The sequence below is a fragment of the Chamaea fasciata genome, unplaced genomic scaffold, assembly GCF_029207755.1.
Source record: "Chamaea fasciata isolate MVZ Bird 193981 ecotype frontalis unplaced genomic scaffold, bChaFas1.0.hap1 SCAF_5, whole genome shotgun sequence".
Taxonomy (NCBI): Eukaryota; Metazoa; Chordata; class Aves; order Passeriformes; family Sylviidae; genus Chamaea; species Chamaea fasciata.
Window position 1 is genome coordinate 46,615,977 of NW_027094090.1, and position 18,665 is coordinate 46,634,641.

At 36.0% G+C, this 18,665-nt stretch overlaps 1 protein-coding gene across 4 annotated transcripts in view; it reads right to left on the minus strand.

The window, feature by feature from the left end:
• The window catches only part of ANKS1B (ankyrin repeat and sterile alpha motif domain containing 1B), a 413,998-nt gene that overhangs the window by 291,809 nt on the left and 103,524 nt on the right, over positions 1-18,665 (minus strand). For all 4 annotated transcript variants that reach the window (XM_066183438.1, XM_066183439.1, XM_066183437.1 and 1 more), the window contains one exon: positions 3,348-3,513. In XM_066183438.1, coding sequence (XP_066039535.1) covers positions 3,348-3,513 — 166 coding nt within the window. The remainder of the gene's footprint in view (positions 1-3,347; positions 3,514-18,665) is intronic.

Here is an 18,665-nt window from a genome sequence, read left to right on the forward strand (position 1 = left end):
AACACGTAAATTTCCACCTGGTCTCACTCATAGGGAGTTTTTGCAGTAGAAATGATAAAAGCAGACTCAAAGAGATATAATCTCCCTACTGGGTAGGGACATGCACTTAACTACAACTAAAAAAATAAAATTAGCATTTATTCTGTAGTGTAGCTCAGATTTAATTCAATATTTCTCCTAAATAAAATGGATGACACTGTGAGATACAAGGATGGACTGTGGTACAGAATGTCTAAGCTACTAAGGGTACAAGTCTGAAAGGGTCTTTAACATCAGAGCCCCAAAAGTAGCCTGCTGGTACATCTAAATCAGTATTCTGGACTCTATGTAAGTGACCAAAACCACAACTAACTTTATGAACACTTTTTGAACTTCATTTACATCTTTTCCAAGATGAGTTGTTGCTATAGTTCACAAAATTTCATTACATCTCTAAAAGCAAAAAGACAATACTAATGCATGGCTTATGAACTAATAAAATTTCATTACTATTTTTCAAGATTAAATATGCCATGTGAATTCTTTTAAAATAGAAGAGCAGTGTAAAAATTAAAATGAGTAGCAGAAATGTCTAGTTCAAGGCATAAGGATACTGTCCTGGAATAGGACAAGACAATATCCTCCAGGACAATATCCTACAGAAGAATCAGTCAGATTGATTAATGAATCAGTTATTTTATATTCATTTAAAAAGATGGATCTGTGAAATTTTAACCCCAAATTTATATTTTACTTAATGGAAAAAAATGGTCTCAAAGAGTGCAATATTTCAGAATATTCCTATCATGTCTCAACTATTAGTTTAAAAGTAGGAATATTGAGAGATGCTTATACAATCTGCCAAACTTGTCCTATTAATCTATCCAGAAACAAAGAACAGTTTAACTTGGACTGAGACACACAAGCAGTCTTAAATCTGTCCTAATTAGAAGCAACTACTTTAACTGTAAGCATAAACCAGTAAATGTTTCTCTTCCCATATAAATCTAACTTCTTGCAAAGAGACATAAAACTCACACAACATTGGTTTTCAGAAGTAGAGGTAACCAACTTTATGATTACTTTTATTTGCTTTCTATTCAGTTTTTCTCCCTGAAAACTAACAAGCCTTTACCATTTGTTGCATGGCATTCTCATCCTGTGACTCCTTACTAGTTCAACAATAAAATTCAGGAGAACTACAGAGCAGTCTGTAGGGATTTTTCTCCCCAGAGCCCTACATATCACATAATACAGAAATCTGAAACAGTATTCCTAAAGTCAGCCTGTCTCATTGACACAAAAACTGAGGGAAATTTCAGGAAAAAAAGCATGCAAAAATAGATATTTCTTTTTAAGAAATAACCTATAATCATATGCAACTTATTCAAACAATAAATCTATATGACCTAACGTGGCAGGGTGACTTCACATACAATTGCACCTCATGCTAAATACCTTATAACTGAGAGTGACATGATTTATTTCATTTGGTCCATTTGTAGTATAAGAGCCAACAGAATTCCAGATATAGTTTGCAAGCCAGTCCAGTTAAATAACTTCTACATTTATAGCTTAAAATAAAACCACATTTTTCTATACAGCCAAATGTTCTTCCCAATAAAATGCCAAGGGGAAAATATCATAGTGGTATATGAAAAATTAAGACAGAAGGAATTACAGTACATTTGTATTGTCAACTCATTGATCTCGCTACATCTTCTAAATATGCATGCTCTCATGAATGTCCTACATCTTCCTAGCTTATACTCTAGGCCTCTGATGCACACTATTTTAAACTTTACACAAAACATACTTCCAGATTTAGACATAAAAATGTCCTTTGTAGGATCTGTGTTTCACACTGATCTTAATAGACTTACTATGCCTAAGAAAAATGCTTGTGTTCAGCAGAGAGCATAATTCCAAAGCCTGGTATTTTAACTAGTGAAAACTCCATCTTTTTAAAAAAATGTTAATTACAACGGGAAGCTTTATTGTTGAGCCCCATTACTAAGAACGCAAGTAACTAACTCCTCCTACCAATTTCTTGGGTATGTGTATGGCAGTCTTTCCACTGCAATCCATATGTTTATGGTAATTATTCAAGTAGAGGTGTGAAAGATAATTTGTTATTTTCTTCCTCTACTGAAAAACAACCCACAATATTGTCCTGCACAAACTATTTTTTTTAAGATTATCAGAGCCAAAGTAAGAAACACAAGTAGTCATGCTGATGTTCAAGTCGGATTCTGGTCCATTCTGTGCAACTATGCTATAAAGATGCTATCCTATTTTGTGCCTCCTTTTAGACTGTTGGTCAGAATGCAGGTTCCACCAAGTCTTCTTCAGGCCAAATTTAATAGAGAGGCGGGAATTACTGTCCACTCCATCTTACCTTGCAAACTCCAAAGCGGTATCTTGCTATCTGGCCCTCATATACTATGCCTGATACAGCTCTAGCACTCTTTCAATATTAGTTCAGCTGTGAAATCAAGACAGTGCTTCCCCTTATGCAGGCCAGATCAGTAACACAATGTTAGTCAATAATCACCTGTCATCCTCATATATTACCCAAATCATGATTTCTAATCAAGATGGCACAGGTCAGAAAGTCAATTGCATGTTCCAAATAGGTCTCTGCTGCTGAGAACTGTCATTTGTCAAAGCAGACTCTCAGTCCAATTACTTAGAGCAAAATGACTATATTCTGAAATTCCTATACCAGACGGTGACTAACGAAGAGTTCAAACAAGGGTAATGGAAGAGATCATATAATTTTGGAGAACATAAACAGAATTCTTAGAAATAGTATCATACTTACAGATAATATTTGAATTAGCATAATTCTATTAGTTTTTAAATATTTTAACTCATTGCTGCTCAAACCTATATATAACAAACTGCAGTCTGTCAAACTGTCATTTAATATTTCTCTTAATTCTCATTCACTATTTAATTTTCAAAAATGGATTGCATATTCTTTCATGTAACATGAAAATGCAGAGTACTTTAAATTTTAAGTACTAAGTAGTTCCATAATGTTGTTGCTAAGCAGTAACTTAGAAAAAAAAGAAACTGGTTGGTTAAAGGATTACTGCAAAAGGATTGTCGACAAGAAACTCTGTTTCTAATTTGGCTTTTTGCAATCTTGTATTTATCTAGGAAAGTGTTTAAACATCTGCTTTGTTTTCACTTCTACAACATTTTGCTATTAATCTTCATTCTGATGTGAAGCTCTTGTGGAAGCTAATGGAAGAGTATAATCATACTGTGATAAATAAACAGAGCATACTTAAAAACATAAACCTATATATTCTATAGATTAACACACCAATGACTGTGTAAAGGATTATTTGGTGATTTACCTGGTCTTGAGGAAGGAACTCTTGCTATCTCTAGGGAACAAGGCTTTTTGGTGACTGCTATGTCTATCGAATCACAAAGACTGCTGTCATTTTCTGAAGGAACTGCATCCAGAGGTACAGAGGGTATTGCTTCCAATGCATAACCTCTCTTCTTTGAATAAGATTCCTGAAATGTAAAAATTTAAGTAGATTAGAGAGATGTTTCTCCTATGACACAGTAAAAGAACCAGGCTCAATAACTCTGGCTAGCAGGGTTTAGAATTCAGTAAATTAAATACTGCATTCTGCAGAAATCCAAACTGTAACAGACCAGAAGAATTACATGCGTGCTAGAAGATAACATTTCTTATTTCTTTAAATTTTGTATAATACAGTTCTTGTTCAGTTTACAGAAGAACTTGATTCATCAAACTTTGTATTTAATGAAAACTGGCTTACTGCTTTTGCCATACCTGTTCTTCTAGGTTGTAATTCAGGGCATGTCTCATTTTCTTTTTTAATTGTATCTCATGAGAGCAACAATTACATTAACCACTATAATTACATTCTCTTCAGGGATAGTTTTACTAAATGTTTATATTACATATAGGAAAACTAAAAATATGCCTTCTACATATGGATGGCAGGGTCCCAGGCTGTAAATGAAGATGAATTACTCCTCTACATTTCAGCAAAATAATGACAAAAGGTCCCATAACAGCGATACGTACAGCACATTCTACTGATTAACAAATGTTGAGGGAGGGGAAAAAAGGAATTAGAAGTTTTGCTGGTACAGTAATCCAATCAAGTAGAGTGTTACTACTTTTGAACATGAATAAGAGGATAACATCCAGGTTCAGCAGAGTTTCACCAGAGATTTACTTTTTTTAATCCTGGCAGAAAGCAATTGCATGGTCAAAGACATATTTCCACATCTTTCTTACACTGGACACATGGATGTCTCTGAAAGTCAAGTACCAGACATAAATCAAATACGATATAATAAAAGGCAATGGGCAAGAAACCACTCTGTCAGTTAGATATCATAACCCTACTCAGAAAATGATTGAAGAATGCGATGACTAAGAAAATATGGAATAACAATGTCTTCACCAAGAGCTTATATTACCTAAGGTAAACTATGGCTGTAGTTAACAGTGCCTTTTCAGATAAATAATTTATACTTTTAGCAAATAATTACATGACTCAACACTTTGTCTTTTTTTTTTTTTTTTTCCTGGTCATTGTGCTCATTTGATCCTTATGAGAGCTAATAGTTTGGCAATAATTCAAGGCCTCTTGAAGGATAGGGTTAAGACAGAGCAAGAGCAGTCTCAATACAAAATTCTTGATGACTTCAGTAGAGACAGATTTAAATCCCACGTTAAACTAACAAGGAACCTGAAAATGAACACTGGAAACAGTGTACAGGGAAGAAAATCATACAAATAAAATAAATAGAATACTAAGATGCATTTTTAATAAAAATAAATTACTATGTACCAGCAGACAATACAAAATTGGTCATCAGCATTCAAAAAAACATATCTAAAAGAGGAATACAATTCTATCTCTATATGTTTCTCCCTTTCCAGTTTCTACCTAGTCAGATTATGAGCTCTCAGCATTAGTAATCTCACAGACATGAACTAATAATAACTAGTTTCAAATAGTAGACATAATAAGGATTACAAAATTTTGCAAGTAGCCTTCTTGCAGCTCCAAATGTAACTTTATTAACTTAAGCCATTTCAGTCCTTAAATGCAATTAATAGAAAATTATACAGAGGTATGAATTTTTACCCTGTCCATTTAAGTCTGCTGTAAAAAGGGAAAGATTTATTTTCCAAAGCAATGACTAAAACAGGAGACTTCAAGTTAATCCTTGTACTCTTCTAGAAACATGCATTTAAGTCACAATGCCAAAACCCTAATTATAGTAAATCTGCCTAGAGAAGCCCATGAAGAAATACTGCAGCCTTAAAATTGTCACAAAGCACCAAAGTGAAATTCTGTTCAGCACCTAAATTCAGCTACATTAAAAAAAAAAACACAAAAAACCCCAAAAAACCCCCAAAAAACCCCAAAACAAAAAAAACAAAACCATTTCAAATTGATACACAAAACATTAGAATAGACATTGGATCATACTTTGTGTCACCCAGTATTCTGTCTGTAAAGGCAGCCAATAGTGCTGACCTAGAGAAGAGTGATACCAGCATGAGATAAGGTCAAGCATGTAGTAACTGCTTCTGCTTCTGCAACACCTTGTGGGTCTCACACCTCATAGTCGAAAGGTGCTGACTTGGTTTCGTTTGTCTGCCAATCCAACTTTCTAGAATTACTATCTCAAGTTGCCGCAAGAGCACATGTCCCCTTTCATAGTTTGCATGCCCCCCATTTTGTTTTTAGCTATCTCACCAAGTTTGACATTGCTGTCTTATACTTTAGATGGCAATGAAGGGTTGTTCTTTACTTATCCTCTCCTTGTGATTTTACAGACATATGCACTTCCCGTGTCCTCTCCTTTAGCAAATGAGAAATACTAACCTACTCACCCAGCTGTTAGAGGATTTTGACCATACCTGTCACTCTTCATCCTCTCAGTCTTCAATGATGTGACAGTGATCACATTTTCTCAGATTTCCTCATTCAAGATGAGGGCTCACCAAGTAGTCACACTGACATAATGATGCCCCTTTTTTTGTATTCTACTCCTTTCCTAATTGCTCTTAACATAGTTTGATTTTCTGAATGTTATTCAACATTCTGTAATTAACATTGCATGAATATAAATGTCAGAAAAGAATAAATAAAAACGATAGGGTTACTCAGAAAATGATTAGAGTGTAAACTACTGACAATTAAATTCTTCATAAATATCTCTCTCATAAATAAAATACAATATTAGTATGTCCAGCAGAAGTTAAATGAGTTAGACCAAAAAAAAAAAAGAATTAATACTTTAGAAAGCCTGGAATTCCATCAACCCATTAAGTGAAGATGATAATTAATTAAAAAGTGCATATGTAACAAAAAGAAAATTTCTCATTGCTGGAGAAAAGCATTGTGAAAACTTCTGGTTGCTGTAAAATGTTCTCCATTTTGCTGGTACTAAGCATTTCTAGAAATTTCTAAGACCTAAACTAATTCACCAACTTCAACTTTGGTGTTAGCAGATGTCATAAGATTGTCTGTATCAGGCGTGAAGCAATGGGATTCTGTTTTTTTACAAGATTGAAAGCTCTTGACCAACTGCACTAACAAATAACTACAGTAAATGTACATGTCCAAGTTATTATCAACTGCATAATAAAACCTCCTAAAAATAATTTTCCTTTATATCTTTAGTCCTGAAATCAAAATGAGTCTTATTTTTGTTTTAAAAATAGAGATTATTCAATCTCAATTTTGTATTAACTATGCCAAATTGCTGAACATGAAACATATAACTGACCATCACCATCAAGACAGAATTTGTCCTTATTTGAAATTATAACTTCATAAAAATAGTGTGTCGGGCTGCTAGTACATTAAAATAAGTAATTTTTTTTTTTGTGAAAAGTATAAAAATACATACATGATAGAAGTAAAATAAAGAGAAGTAACATTGAGAGTGAGTCACTCTAGTGGGAAATCACTGGAGAACAGTCACCCATATTGATAAATGTAAATTAGATTTTATTGTCTTGTAGAAACAGTCATATGACACTGAAGTTGCAGAGCATATGCCAGGGACACAGTGTGGCCCGTATTCGTAGGCCTGCAGTCAAATGGGTCTCCTTTGACCATACGTCTGAAGGTATAATACCTATAATACACTATCTGAAACCTGCACAGGGGTAAGAGATTGTTAATCAGTGGGAATGAACTTGTTCCTAAAATATCTATTTTTGGCCATTGCAAAGGGTTATGCACAATTGTAAAACAATGTGCCATAACATGACTAAATCTTCAAGAACTACATGATCTTGAGTTAGACCTTTTTTTCCACATTTTTGCCAGGTTTCTAGCTTCTCTTGCTTCTGCCTTCTATATAGTCTTGCCTTCCTTTTAGGCATCAAACTGAAGGATGTATGCTAGATGTATACTGTGAGTCATGCAGGCAAGGGTGGGGCTCCTCTGTTGAGCAGTGGGCTGATTAAAAGAGGCCTCTAGGGAGCACAGCAAACAGGAGTGGGCAAACGGGCAGGGCACAGCTCTGAGGGTGTGGCATGGCTCTGAGGGCATGGCATGGCAGTTTGCAAGGCAATTCACAAGGTTTTGAAGGAACTTAGAAATAAAAAGAGGATGCATCATCTGTGGAAGAAAGGTCAGGTCTCGCGGGAGATATTTAAGTGGGCTGCTAGGGCATGTAGGAAAAAAAATTAGGGAGGCCAAAGTTCAAACTTAAATTTGCAACTTTTGTAAAGGATAATAAAAATGTTTTTATAGATATATTAATGGTAAAAGGAAGGGTAAGACCAACCTTTGTTCCTTACTGTATGAGGGATGGAACTTAGTAACTGCAGATGAGGAGAAGGCGGAAATGCTTAACGCCTTCTTTGCCTCAGTCTTTAGTGGGAAGACGGTTTGTCCTCAGGACAACTGTCCTCCTGGGTTGGTAGATAGTGTCAGGGAGCAGAATGGTTCCCCTGTTATCCAGGAGTAGGCAGTCAGAGAACTGCTGAAACGCTTGGATATTCAAAAATCCATGGGACCAGATGGGATCCATCCTAGGGTGATGAGGGAGCTGGCAGATGAGCTTGGAAAGCTACTCTCCATCATTTACCGACAGTCCTGGCTCACTGGTGAGGTTCTAGATGGCTGGAAGTTGGCCGATGTGATTCCCATCCACAAAAAGAGTGGGAAGGAGGATCCTGGTAATTATAGGCCAGTTAGCCTGACCTCAGTACATGGTAAGGTAATGGAACAGTTCATACTGAGTGTCATCATGCAGCACTTACAGGATGGCCAGGGTATCAGACCCAGCCAGCATGGGTTTAGGAGGGGCAGGTCGTGTTTGACCAACATGATCTCCTCTTATGACCAGGTGACCCACCTGGTGGATGCAGGAAAGGCTGTGGATACTGTCTATTTAGACTTCAGCAAGATCTTTGACACTGTCTCCCACATGTCCTGGGTTGTAGTATAGGATGTGCACAAAGTATTCTATCACCATCTTCATGAAATGTTGAATCCAGGTGGGGCAGTGTTTTCCCAGATTCCTTCCCTCTTGGCCATTATCTTCTGTTAATGGCCCATCAGATGCCTTGCCCATGACTCATAGATAACTCCCTCCAGGAGCTATCTCTGTTTAATGGGCCATCAAGGACCCCCTGCATGACTCATCATCCCATTGTGAGATGCTCCGCCCAGGGGGAGGAACCAAGCATTCTCACCTGGATATAATCTGGGGTTTGGGACAGTACAAGCAGCCCTTACCCACTGGATTCCCAGAGGACCAGAGCTACCAGACCTTTCCAGGGGACCACTGCTTCAGGAAGACCACCTCATTTGGACTGCTTTCCATCACCCGGCTCAGGTTGTATTCTGACTCTGTCAGTGGTCTTTTGTATTATCGCATCTATTTTATTTTACTTTTTTTTTTCCTTTCCTCCTATTAATTTGTATCTCTGACTTGGAGCCTCTCATTTGTTTTTCTTTCAAACCACTACAACACAGCATACTCCTGGAAAAGCTGGCAGCCCTTGACTTGGACAGGAGCACTCATTGCTGGGTTAAGAACTGGCTGTATGGCTGGGCCCAGAGAGTGGTGGTGAACGGTGCTGCATCCAGCTGGCAGCCAGGCACCAGTGGTGTCCCTCAGGGGTCTGTGCTGGGGCCAGTTCTGTACAATGTTTTTATTGATGACATGGATGAGGGTATTGAGTGTTTCATTAGTAAATTTGCCGACGACACTAAGCTAGGAGCATGTGTTGATCTGTTGGAGGGTAAGAGGGCTCTGCAGAGAGAGGATGGATGGAACCTGTAACGGTTGGATGGATGGACAGAGTCCAATAAGATGAAGTTTATTAAGTCCAAGTGCTGAGTCCTGCATTTTGGCCACAATAACCCCTGCAACATTATAGGCTGGGGACGGTGTGGCTTGACAGTGCCCAGGAGGAAAGGGACCTGGGGGTACTGGTGACAGCAGCTGAACATGAGCCAGCAGTGTGCCCAGGTGGCCAAGAAGGCCAAAGACATCCTGGCCTGGATCAGGAATAGTGTGGCCATCAACACCAAGGAGGTAATTCTTCCCTGTATTTGACACTAGTGAGGCCACACCTTGAGTACTGGGTCCAGTTCTGGGCCCCTCAGTTTAGGAAGGATGTAGAGATGCTTGAGCACATCCAGAGGAGGCAAAGAGGCTGGCGAGGGGCTTGGAACACAAACCCTGTGAGGAATGGCTGAGAAAGCTGGGGTTGTTTAGCCTGGAGAAAAAGAGACTCAGAGGTGACCTTATCAATCTACAACTCCCTGAAAGGTGGTTGTGGTCAGGTGGGGGTTGGTCTCTTTCTCCAGGCAGCAACTAACAGAACAAGACAACACAGTCTCAAGCTACACCAAAGGAAATATAGGTTAGATATTAGGAAAAAAATTTTCACGGAAAGAATAACAAAGTACTGGAATGGTCTGCCTGGGTAGGTGGTGGAGTCACCATCCCTGGGTCTGTTTAAAAAAAGACTGGATGTGGCACTCAGTGCTATGGTTTAGTTGAGATATTAGGGCATGGGTTGAACTCAATGATCTTGGAGGTCTCTTCCAACCTAGTGATTCTCTGTGTGTGTATGTGGTTAAGGGCTGAGATATTAGCAGTAAATGCAAATTTGTGTTTGTATGAGCTATGAATAGAATGATAGAGGCTCAGAGGGCACCTAATCTGAACTGACACTCTGACAAGAAGACAGAATTTGTACTTAACATATTTTTTTTCATTCTGTCAATATCCTTTCCTATGAAAATCAGGTCACTAGAAGCTTTATTACTTCCCTGGAACATGGGACAGCACAGCAGGGTCAGACATGACTCTCTTAAAGTAAATTAATCTGGGAAACATAGAAATGAAGAATGCAATGTATCTGCCACCTTTAGAAATATCTTTTTCATTTATATAGATAGTGAAGAACAGCTAATAAATTCTGACATACTGACATACCCCTAGAGATCCACCAGGGTATTGTGCTGTCTCCCCTGGCTTGTTGAAGGCCAGAGAACCATCATCTAGAACCCAGGTGGCTACCCCTCCGTCATAGTATGATAAATTCTGCCCAGTTGCTCCTTAGAAGATACTTCATCGATGAAACTTTGGAGAGTTACTGATCTTATATGCTACATCAACCCAAAGTTCCTGAATATCCTGAGAGTGAGCAATGAATATTGCATTTATTCCATTTATGTCATAGAATCATAGAATTATGAAATGGTTTGGGTTGGAAGGCACGTTCAAAGGTTATCTAGTCCAACCCCTTGCTATGGGGAGGGGTATCCTAAACTAGACCAGGCTGCTCAGAGCCCTGACCTTGAATGTTTCCAGGGATGGGGCATCTACTGCCTCCCTGGGCAAACTATTCCAATGTTTCACCATCCTCACTGTACAAAATTACTTTGAGTCTATTTGCATCAAACATACTTCTTGACATTTGTAAACAGACTGATGTATAACCTTGTTGGATTGGGACACTTCACACTGAAATATTAATGATAAGTAACTGAGGGTTGCTGAGAGGAATCAAGAATTCAAGCAAGAAAGAAGTCCTGACCAGTGACTAAAGATAATTAGAACAGTTTTTTGACATGCAGCAAGGTGGAAAGGGAAATGCTCGAACCTGAAGGGCGTTGCACAAGTTTGCCACAATAATGTACTAAGCAAAAACAACTGAAAGTATTCCCTATGTCACGATAACACAAAACCCCAAGTAGATGGTCAAATATTTATTTTGACTGCCTTCCCAGTCAAAGATATCAGGAATATTACTATAATTCATGGTTAGTAAAAACAGATTTATCTATTACTAATAATTTAACCAAAGAAAGTTTCATAGTATCATACAATTTGAATAATTTTTCATGAGTCAAACTATCATAAATTTTCATTGTTATGACTGCTAGAAACACTTGAGTGTGTAATTTGTCATAGAACATATAATAAGGTTCACGATATATTACAGAATCTGGAAAATCACCAATAATCTCATTTAAGGGTTATGACACTGGAGGATCTACTCTGGTCTGCACAAAGTATTTCCAGCAAGGTTTTTAAAAGAGTATGATCTTTTACCCTTTCATCAAACATCTGAAATTGCAGGTCTGCTGATGTAGAAATAATACATGTACAGAGTTAACTGAAATAATTATTTCCCTTCAGCACCTGAAACAGCTTTTGTAAGTTTCAGTAAGCCTTCCACAGAGCTCAGAAAAACATCAATTTTTAAAAGCATGCTAGAGTTGTCCTGTTTATTTCATTAGAAATGTAAATAAGATGTTTAGTTTTTCAGAAACCATTTAAAATTTATATTTGCTTTTTCAAATGTTATGTATGAAAAGAAAAGAGTATTATTTACATGACACCCCAAATATAGATTTATTTTCTCCTTTTCCAATGCATATTTTCACATATCCATGTTTCAAATTTAAAAGTTCATACAAAAACTCTACAGACATAAATCTCTGAAAGCTAAAGGTTCCTACAATGCCTTACAATACAAAACTCACTAATACAGCCTAAACTATAAATGTGTGAAGACACGGGTAAATTGTGAACATAATGAATGCAGTGCTACCCTCAGCAGCAGAAACATGTCACTATATTTTATGCAGTGTTTTCATAATTCTGACTGGCAGATCTTCAGCATTTCAAATGAAGCTAGATTGTTGTAGTCATGTTACATGCTTTCCCATGAATTCAATACTCAGGCCATTAAAAAGAGCAGATGCTTCCTCTAATAAATAACTCACTGTAACAAAGAATATCATAATCTAGTTTATGCAAATGTTAATGGTTGTGTGTAGCAATGTAGCGTAATACAATAACTTAATAAACGATTCTTAGGTTATCTGAAAAAAATACAATTATAAACTAGAAAGCCATTTCTAGTTTAAATATCCTCCTTTTTTTTTTTCTATTGTTTTCATGAAAGATGCTAAAAAATCATGACTTGTTAGAATTTCAAGCCATGGGAAAATGCCTCTTTAAAATAAAGGCTATTATCTTAAAAATAGATAAAATGAGCTGAAACCTAAGCTCCATGGAAACAGTATTTCTCTGCAAGATGCTTATGTTCTAATGCCTAGGTTTTAAACATACACACACAGCTCCAATTGAAGCAGCAAACATGAAGACTAACTCTTCACCTTATAAGGGCAGGAACCATGGAAAATGTTAGGTATTGAGAAACCTTATACCGAAGTCAATATTTGATAGCAAATGCAGAAAACAATTAGCACACTACTCTATGTTAAGCAGACTCACATTTCTCACATTTCATAGTTAAATTTCTATCAACTACTGTGCCACTAAATGAAAAATATATGCATTGCTGTGAAGGGGAGAGAAGAACTGAATGCACTTATGTAAATCTTGAAGCAAAACACAACAGCTCTGTGAACAGTAACCCCAGAGTCATAAACTGATTGATTGGAGGGCAGATAACTTCACTAAAATGGGACAATATGGCATAAGTTTTCTTTGAAAAGAAAGATTTAACACCAAAATGTGTTAATCCATTACCTATTACAAATAATCTATGCCTTTTTTGAAAATATTCTATATCTGCCCATGCATCTTGTTCTGAAGTCAAGTAAATACTCTGAAAAATTTGCACAATAGAAACCAATTAATTGATACCACATACAATAGATTTGATAGAAGAGACAAATAAATATTTGCTATTTCATGGAAGACAATCTTCCATGTTTAAAAGTTTTTGATACAGAAGAAATAAAAATTAAGTGTGTTTAGTATAAAAGTTATTATTGCAATAGCATAAACCAAGACTCTCTTAGAAGAAATCTCTCCTACGCATGCTCCGACAGCAAAATAGAAAGAACAAGAAAATGTTTTTTGAACTACTGAAGTTATGGAGAGTTATATTATCTACATGAAAAAATGTTGTTGTGAATTCTACTTTTATGTGTTACATAACTCAAAAGTGAAATACAAAATTAACAGAAAAAGAGTTTGATATTGTTCTTTTAAGATCCCAGCAGCATGCAAAGTTTGCAAAAGTTTGTACTTCCTCATTAAATAGTACCAAATAAACTTTGCACATATTTCAGCAATGTGAAAACTAAGCCTAACAGTAAGAGACAATTGGAGGGAAAGTAAATTCACACTGTAAGCTAAAAGTGGTGCTTAAAAACAGTAAAACAAGTTATTCCATGACAACATGGGAAATGTGCACGTTAGCAGTAAACACAAGTGAAGAGAATATTGCCTGTATCTCCTATATTCTTAAATAACCCAGTAATTTCCTATTTCATAACACAGTTCGGAACAGTAATTCTGAATGGGAATGTATGAACTCTGGTTTCCTGGCAAAAAGTGTGTCAAAGCCCACTAACATTCTTAACTTTTTTTTTTTTTTTTTTTTAGTTTTCAGGATATAAAAAGCTCCATGGTTCAGTGCTATCTCCTCATACTGCCTATACTCTTGGCAATTTTATGAGGGCTGATGTGGCCATGTTGGACTACAGCAGTTAAGATGGAAATATAAGAATGATACATGAACATAACCACTTAATTCACTACTCATCACTGAAGGAAAATCATTCTGCTGATAAACAAGCTACTTCTGTATGGGTCTTTAAACAAGAAATCCCACTGTTTTATGTCAAAGCTCTATTGCTTTAATTGTTACTATGATGATGTCTGTGGTATGATAATCTACTTATTCATTGCAAATTCTTAGCCCTAGCTATTGTGAAATGGAAACTGAATGTGAAGATTACATAAAATGAAATGAATAAAGATTATAAGGGAACCTAAATAACATTTTCAATAAAATCTGAACTGAAAAAAATTTTCTATAGGTTCACTGAAAGATTCCAGTTTTGGAGCAGCTACCATGGAATCATCAGTCTATTTAACAAGAATTAAGGGGTCTTGCTTCAGGTTTGCAGTCACACTAGCTGTAAGGAAAACTTTTATTACAGGTATCACTGTTAATGCCGTTAATTCCTTCATATACAAACAAACTGCTATGTCAGTGTTTCCCAAAACCAAGACGGCAAAAAGTTATCACCAGAAACCCTTTTCCACAATGATTCTATTGCTCTAGGTTCTGATTCAATTATTTTCTTATATTTCATCAAATAATAATTCATCTTCAAAATACCAATGTAAATGCTAAAAGTTAAAAAACATTCAAGAAATTTGCAAACTCAAGATCCTTTCCTATTTTCATGATGAGAAAACCCCTTTGGCAGTGAGTCTTTCTTTCTGGGTCAAAAAAAGAGATTCTAGCCACTAAAAATCCTAACTGTGAAGTGTGTGCAGTTCTTCTTTGATGTTACAGTCCTGATGAGAAACAACTGTCTGTGGGAGAAAGATGTTAAGATTCCTGTCCTTAAGAGGCAGCTCAACAATTGCTCATGAACCTTACAATAGAACATTATTGTATTCAAGAGAGATTAAAAAAAAAGATACACTCAGACTGTCCACTTTGGAAGTGGATAGAAAGGAGTGAAGGAAAGCCTTCTGCCTTGTCAGCTGCCTATCCTAAGTGCCCTGGTGTTTCATTTGCACACAAATTCAGCTCAAAAACTAGGCATGTGTTCAAAAGCATCCCTCTATGTCATATCTCACACTGACTGGCTCCCAGTGGCTTCCTGTTCAACAGAAAAGAGCAAACAGTAAACCAGCTCCAGAGATAGGGACACTTAATGATACAAGGAGCAAGAATATCCAGATGGATTTCTGAAGGAACTTTCTGCTGTCAATATTTATTTTTCACAATGCAAAAACACTAACTCTATAAAACCAGTCTGAATAAGGGAGAATTTAATCACCTGCCTATATACAAACATATTACAACAGTTAACTAAAAAAAAGCTTTATGTGTATATAGAACTGCTATCTGTATGTGGTATCTGCTAATCATAAAAGCTAATTAGAGACAAACCTAGTGGTTTGTAAGTACTTAGACTGTTGGCTAAAACATTGTCTGAGAGTTATAGACTCAATTTTGCTAACTTCAAAATTAGGTAGATATAAATAGGACTGAACATTGCCTGAAGATTTTGCTTTCTCTCTTCTTCTTCACAGTATAAAATATTGTGAAACAAAACCTAGGATGCTATAAAATTATAGCACCTCAAAAAACAACATAGTTGGCTTGATACTGTCAATTTATTAATTTACCTCAATGTCTCCACACTTACACCTTTTATCTAGAAAAACTCCAAAATGCCTGGTGGATTGTTTGGGTTATACACAGACATATTTATAACTTCTTTTTTTTTAATAAGTTATCTCCCTCTTTCACCAAAGGAACATAGCTATTCTCCATGCTATTAAGAGCATTAATGTGACTTCTTTTTATTATAGTAGATTTTATGAAAAAAACCTGCTTATTACTTCTAGAAAGTGAATAGAATCTGTATTCTACAGCAATATATATGATTAACATTCTAGACAGACAAACATGAAACATGAGATTCCCATTTTCTAGCTGAATTGCCTTTCTGAGAAACCTTAAAGTAAAAAGAAGTATTTCACAATAATTGGCAGATCACATTTTCTATCAAAAGTAAATACAAAATACCTTTTCATTAAAACCTGAGACAATGTAGTCTTATATATTTCCCTTTGATATCTCAAATACAGACTCCCTCAACTTCAATTTCATTTTATTTTACATCCAGTTCATGAGTTCTTCTTAATTACAGGTTTCTATAGTGAAAAAAATCATAACAATCAGTTTGGGATTTGAAGAAACTGTAAGTCTTAGACTAGTTTTGAACTTTGGTGAAAATATAAAGTATCTCTTTATAAAGCTCCATTTTTATGGAAACCCAAGTGGAATTGAGCACATTAATGCTTATACTTAAGAAATCTGTTGATTCAGGATCTATCTCATTTTCAGACTCAGTATAATGGATACCAGCATTAAAGGTTTTCTGTAAAATACAACTACCAGACATGACTTTAAAACCAAGGCATGCAATTCCTTTTGCACAGCAAGAGAGGATTCACAGTCAAAAACTACAGAGTTGCTGTTTTAAAAATCCAGCTGTCAGTCAGGTCTTTTCTTCAGAAAGAAATCAGGTCTATAAATTTTACAGACTTCTCATGGACTCATTCTATGAAGCCATGATTTTCTGTACTAGAAAAACTGAAGTAAAATAAAGTATCCCTCATGGTTCCAGAACTAGCTTGGTTCTCAGATATATTTTTAACATCATTAAAAATAAACAAAACAAAATAGAAAAAAGTTTTTATGCTCCAAAAAAAATCGCAAAACATCAAGCGCCTTTAAACAGCCCTTCACAGAAATACAACCTGACACAAAGTTTGACTGCATGGCTAATCAGTGTAGCAAATCCATGTAGTAATCACCATGTCCAGATACCCCCATTCAACTGGTATCTTAACTACAGATACCTCAACACGAGGACTTTGTGCATTAATTGTTCCTCCTGTTACTATGGTAGGAAAAACAAATACAATATATGTATGATGGCATTTTTCCCCAGGAAATGTTAATACTGAACAGTAGCCCAATTTGTTCAGAATAACCAGGAAGTTAAAAACAAATTTTCAGGTTTTAATATAGCTGCTCTAATATTTCAGTTATGAAGCAGCTGAAGTTCAAACATGAATTTTAAAACACAAAGCCAAACATCTTTCATGTACAAAACTAATTGCCATGTGCTATTGATATCTATTCACTGGGCAATTCAAATTGAGTTTTTTTCCATTTTCCAATAATTTGAGAGGCAGTACTGAAAGCAAAACATTCCATGAAAGTGTGTCTCCTGGTTACCACTAAATTGCAAACCACAAAACAACAAAATGTACTATAGTTATACTATGTAAAATCTCCCCAGATTACAATCTGGCGTGTTTCAGTTACATATGTGACAGTGTTCAATTCAACAGTAATTTCTACATGAATTTGAATTTAATAGGAATTAAATTTCATCTTGTAAACCACTACAGTCATCAATATTTCAGATTATTTCTGACATACATCAACACTTCCAGTACAGTTTGATACCTTTCTCTCTCATCCCATCTAATTTTGCTGTTCCACAATCACACCAAGAGACAACATATCCCAGCAGTGACCAGATTTACACAGTGCTGGACAGGGACAGCCAGATCTCAAAACCAGTCATTTACAAACTGCAGAGGCAGTCCTAAATTTTTAAAGATATAAGCTCATCTGAGGTCCCACAGCCTTACAGAGAATTATAGAACATAGGTGTTAGCAACAATATGAAGGAGATCTCTGGAAGTCATCTCGTCCAAACTTGCAGTTGAAGCAGAGCTTAACCATTAGGAGCTTGATTAGTCAATTCTGAAAATACCCAAGGATAAACAGATTATAACTTTTTGGTCATATTACACACCTGTGTAGTGGTGTCTAGATTATACAACTAGCACAGTAAAAATGCATTTGCAACATGACACCTGCAAATTTACACTGGAAATTAAGAAGCTACATATGCAATACATACCATATGCAAGAATAAAACAATCAGCTTCATTCCTTAAAACACAATCAGAAAATGTAGTATAGCACTAAAATAAGCCACAATTTTTTCAATATACTTATTTTCTATCTCTGTTCAGCAGGGTATAATCATCACCTGCTGGTTCTTTCTTGGCAGAATACATATTGCACTTTTCAGTAGCTGCTTCAGTGTGTGGGTGGTGTGTTCTTGAAATTACTAATAAGACTTAAGCTTACTGCAAAAGAGACAACACTGCAAATCAAGAGTTTAACACAAATATTTTTTATGGGTAGTAGAGCTTTCCATGTTACTCCCATTTAAGTAAACTCATCATTTAATCCACTAAATTAGGAAGACAAAAAATTTTTTCACTGAAGTTTAGAAATGATAGGAAAATATTATAGATAATATAACCATCTTACTCTGGCTATCTGTACTCAGGTATATTTTAGGCCAAAGCTTTCTCTACTTTGTCTATATCATCACTAAACAAGAAGACAGGTTTCCTTCCCTGTAACATTAGGTAATGCCACAGTCTAATTTTGGAGAAACTTCAGCACCGAGTAAGATCAACCTCTGCTTCTTTACCAGTCTAGTTTGAAATGTGCTTTCACTGTATGCACTGAAAGGTAATGTTATTAATGGATTGAAAAACCAAGCTGAAACACTTTAGCCATT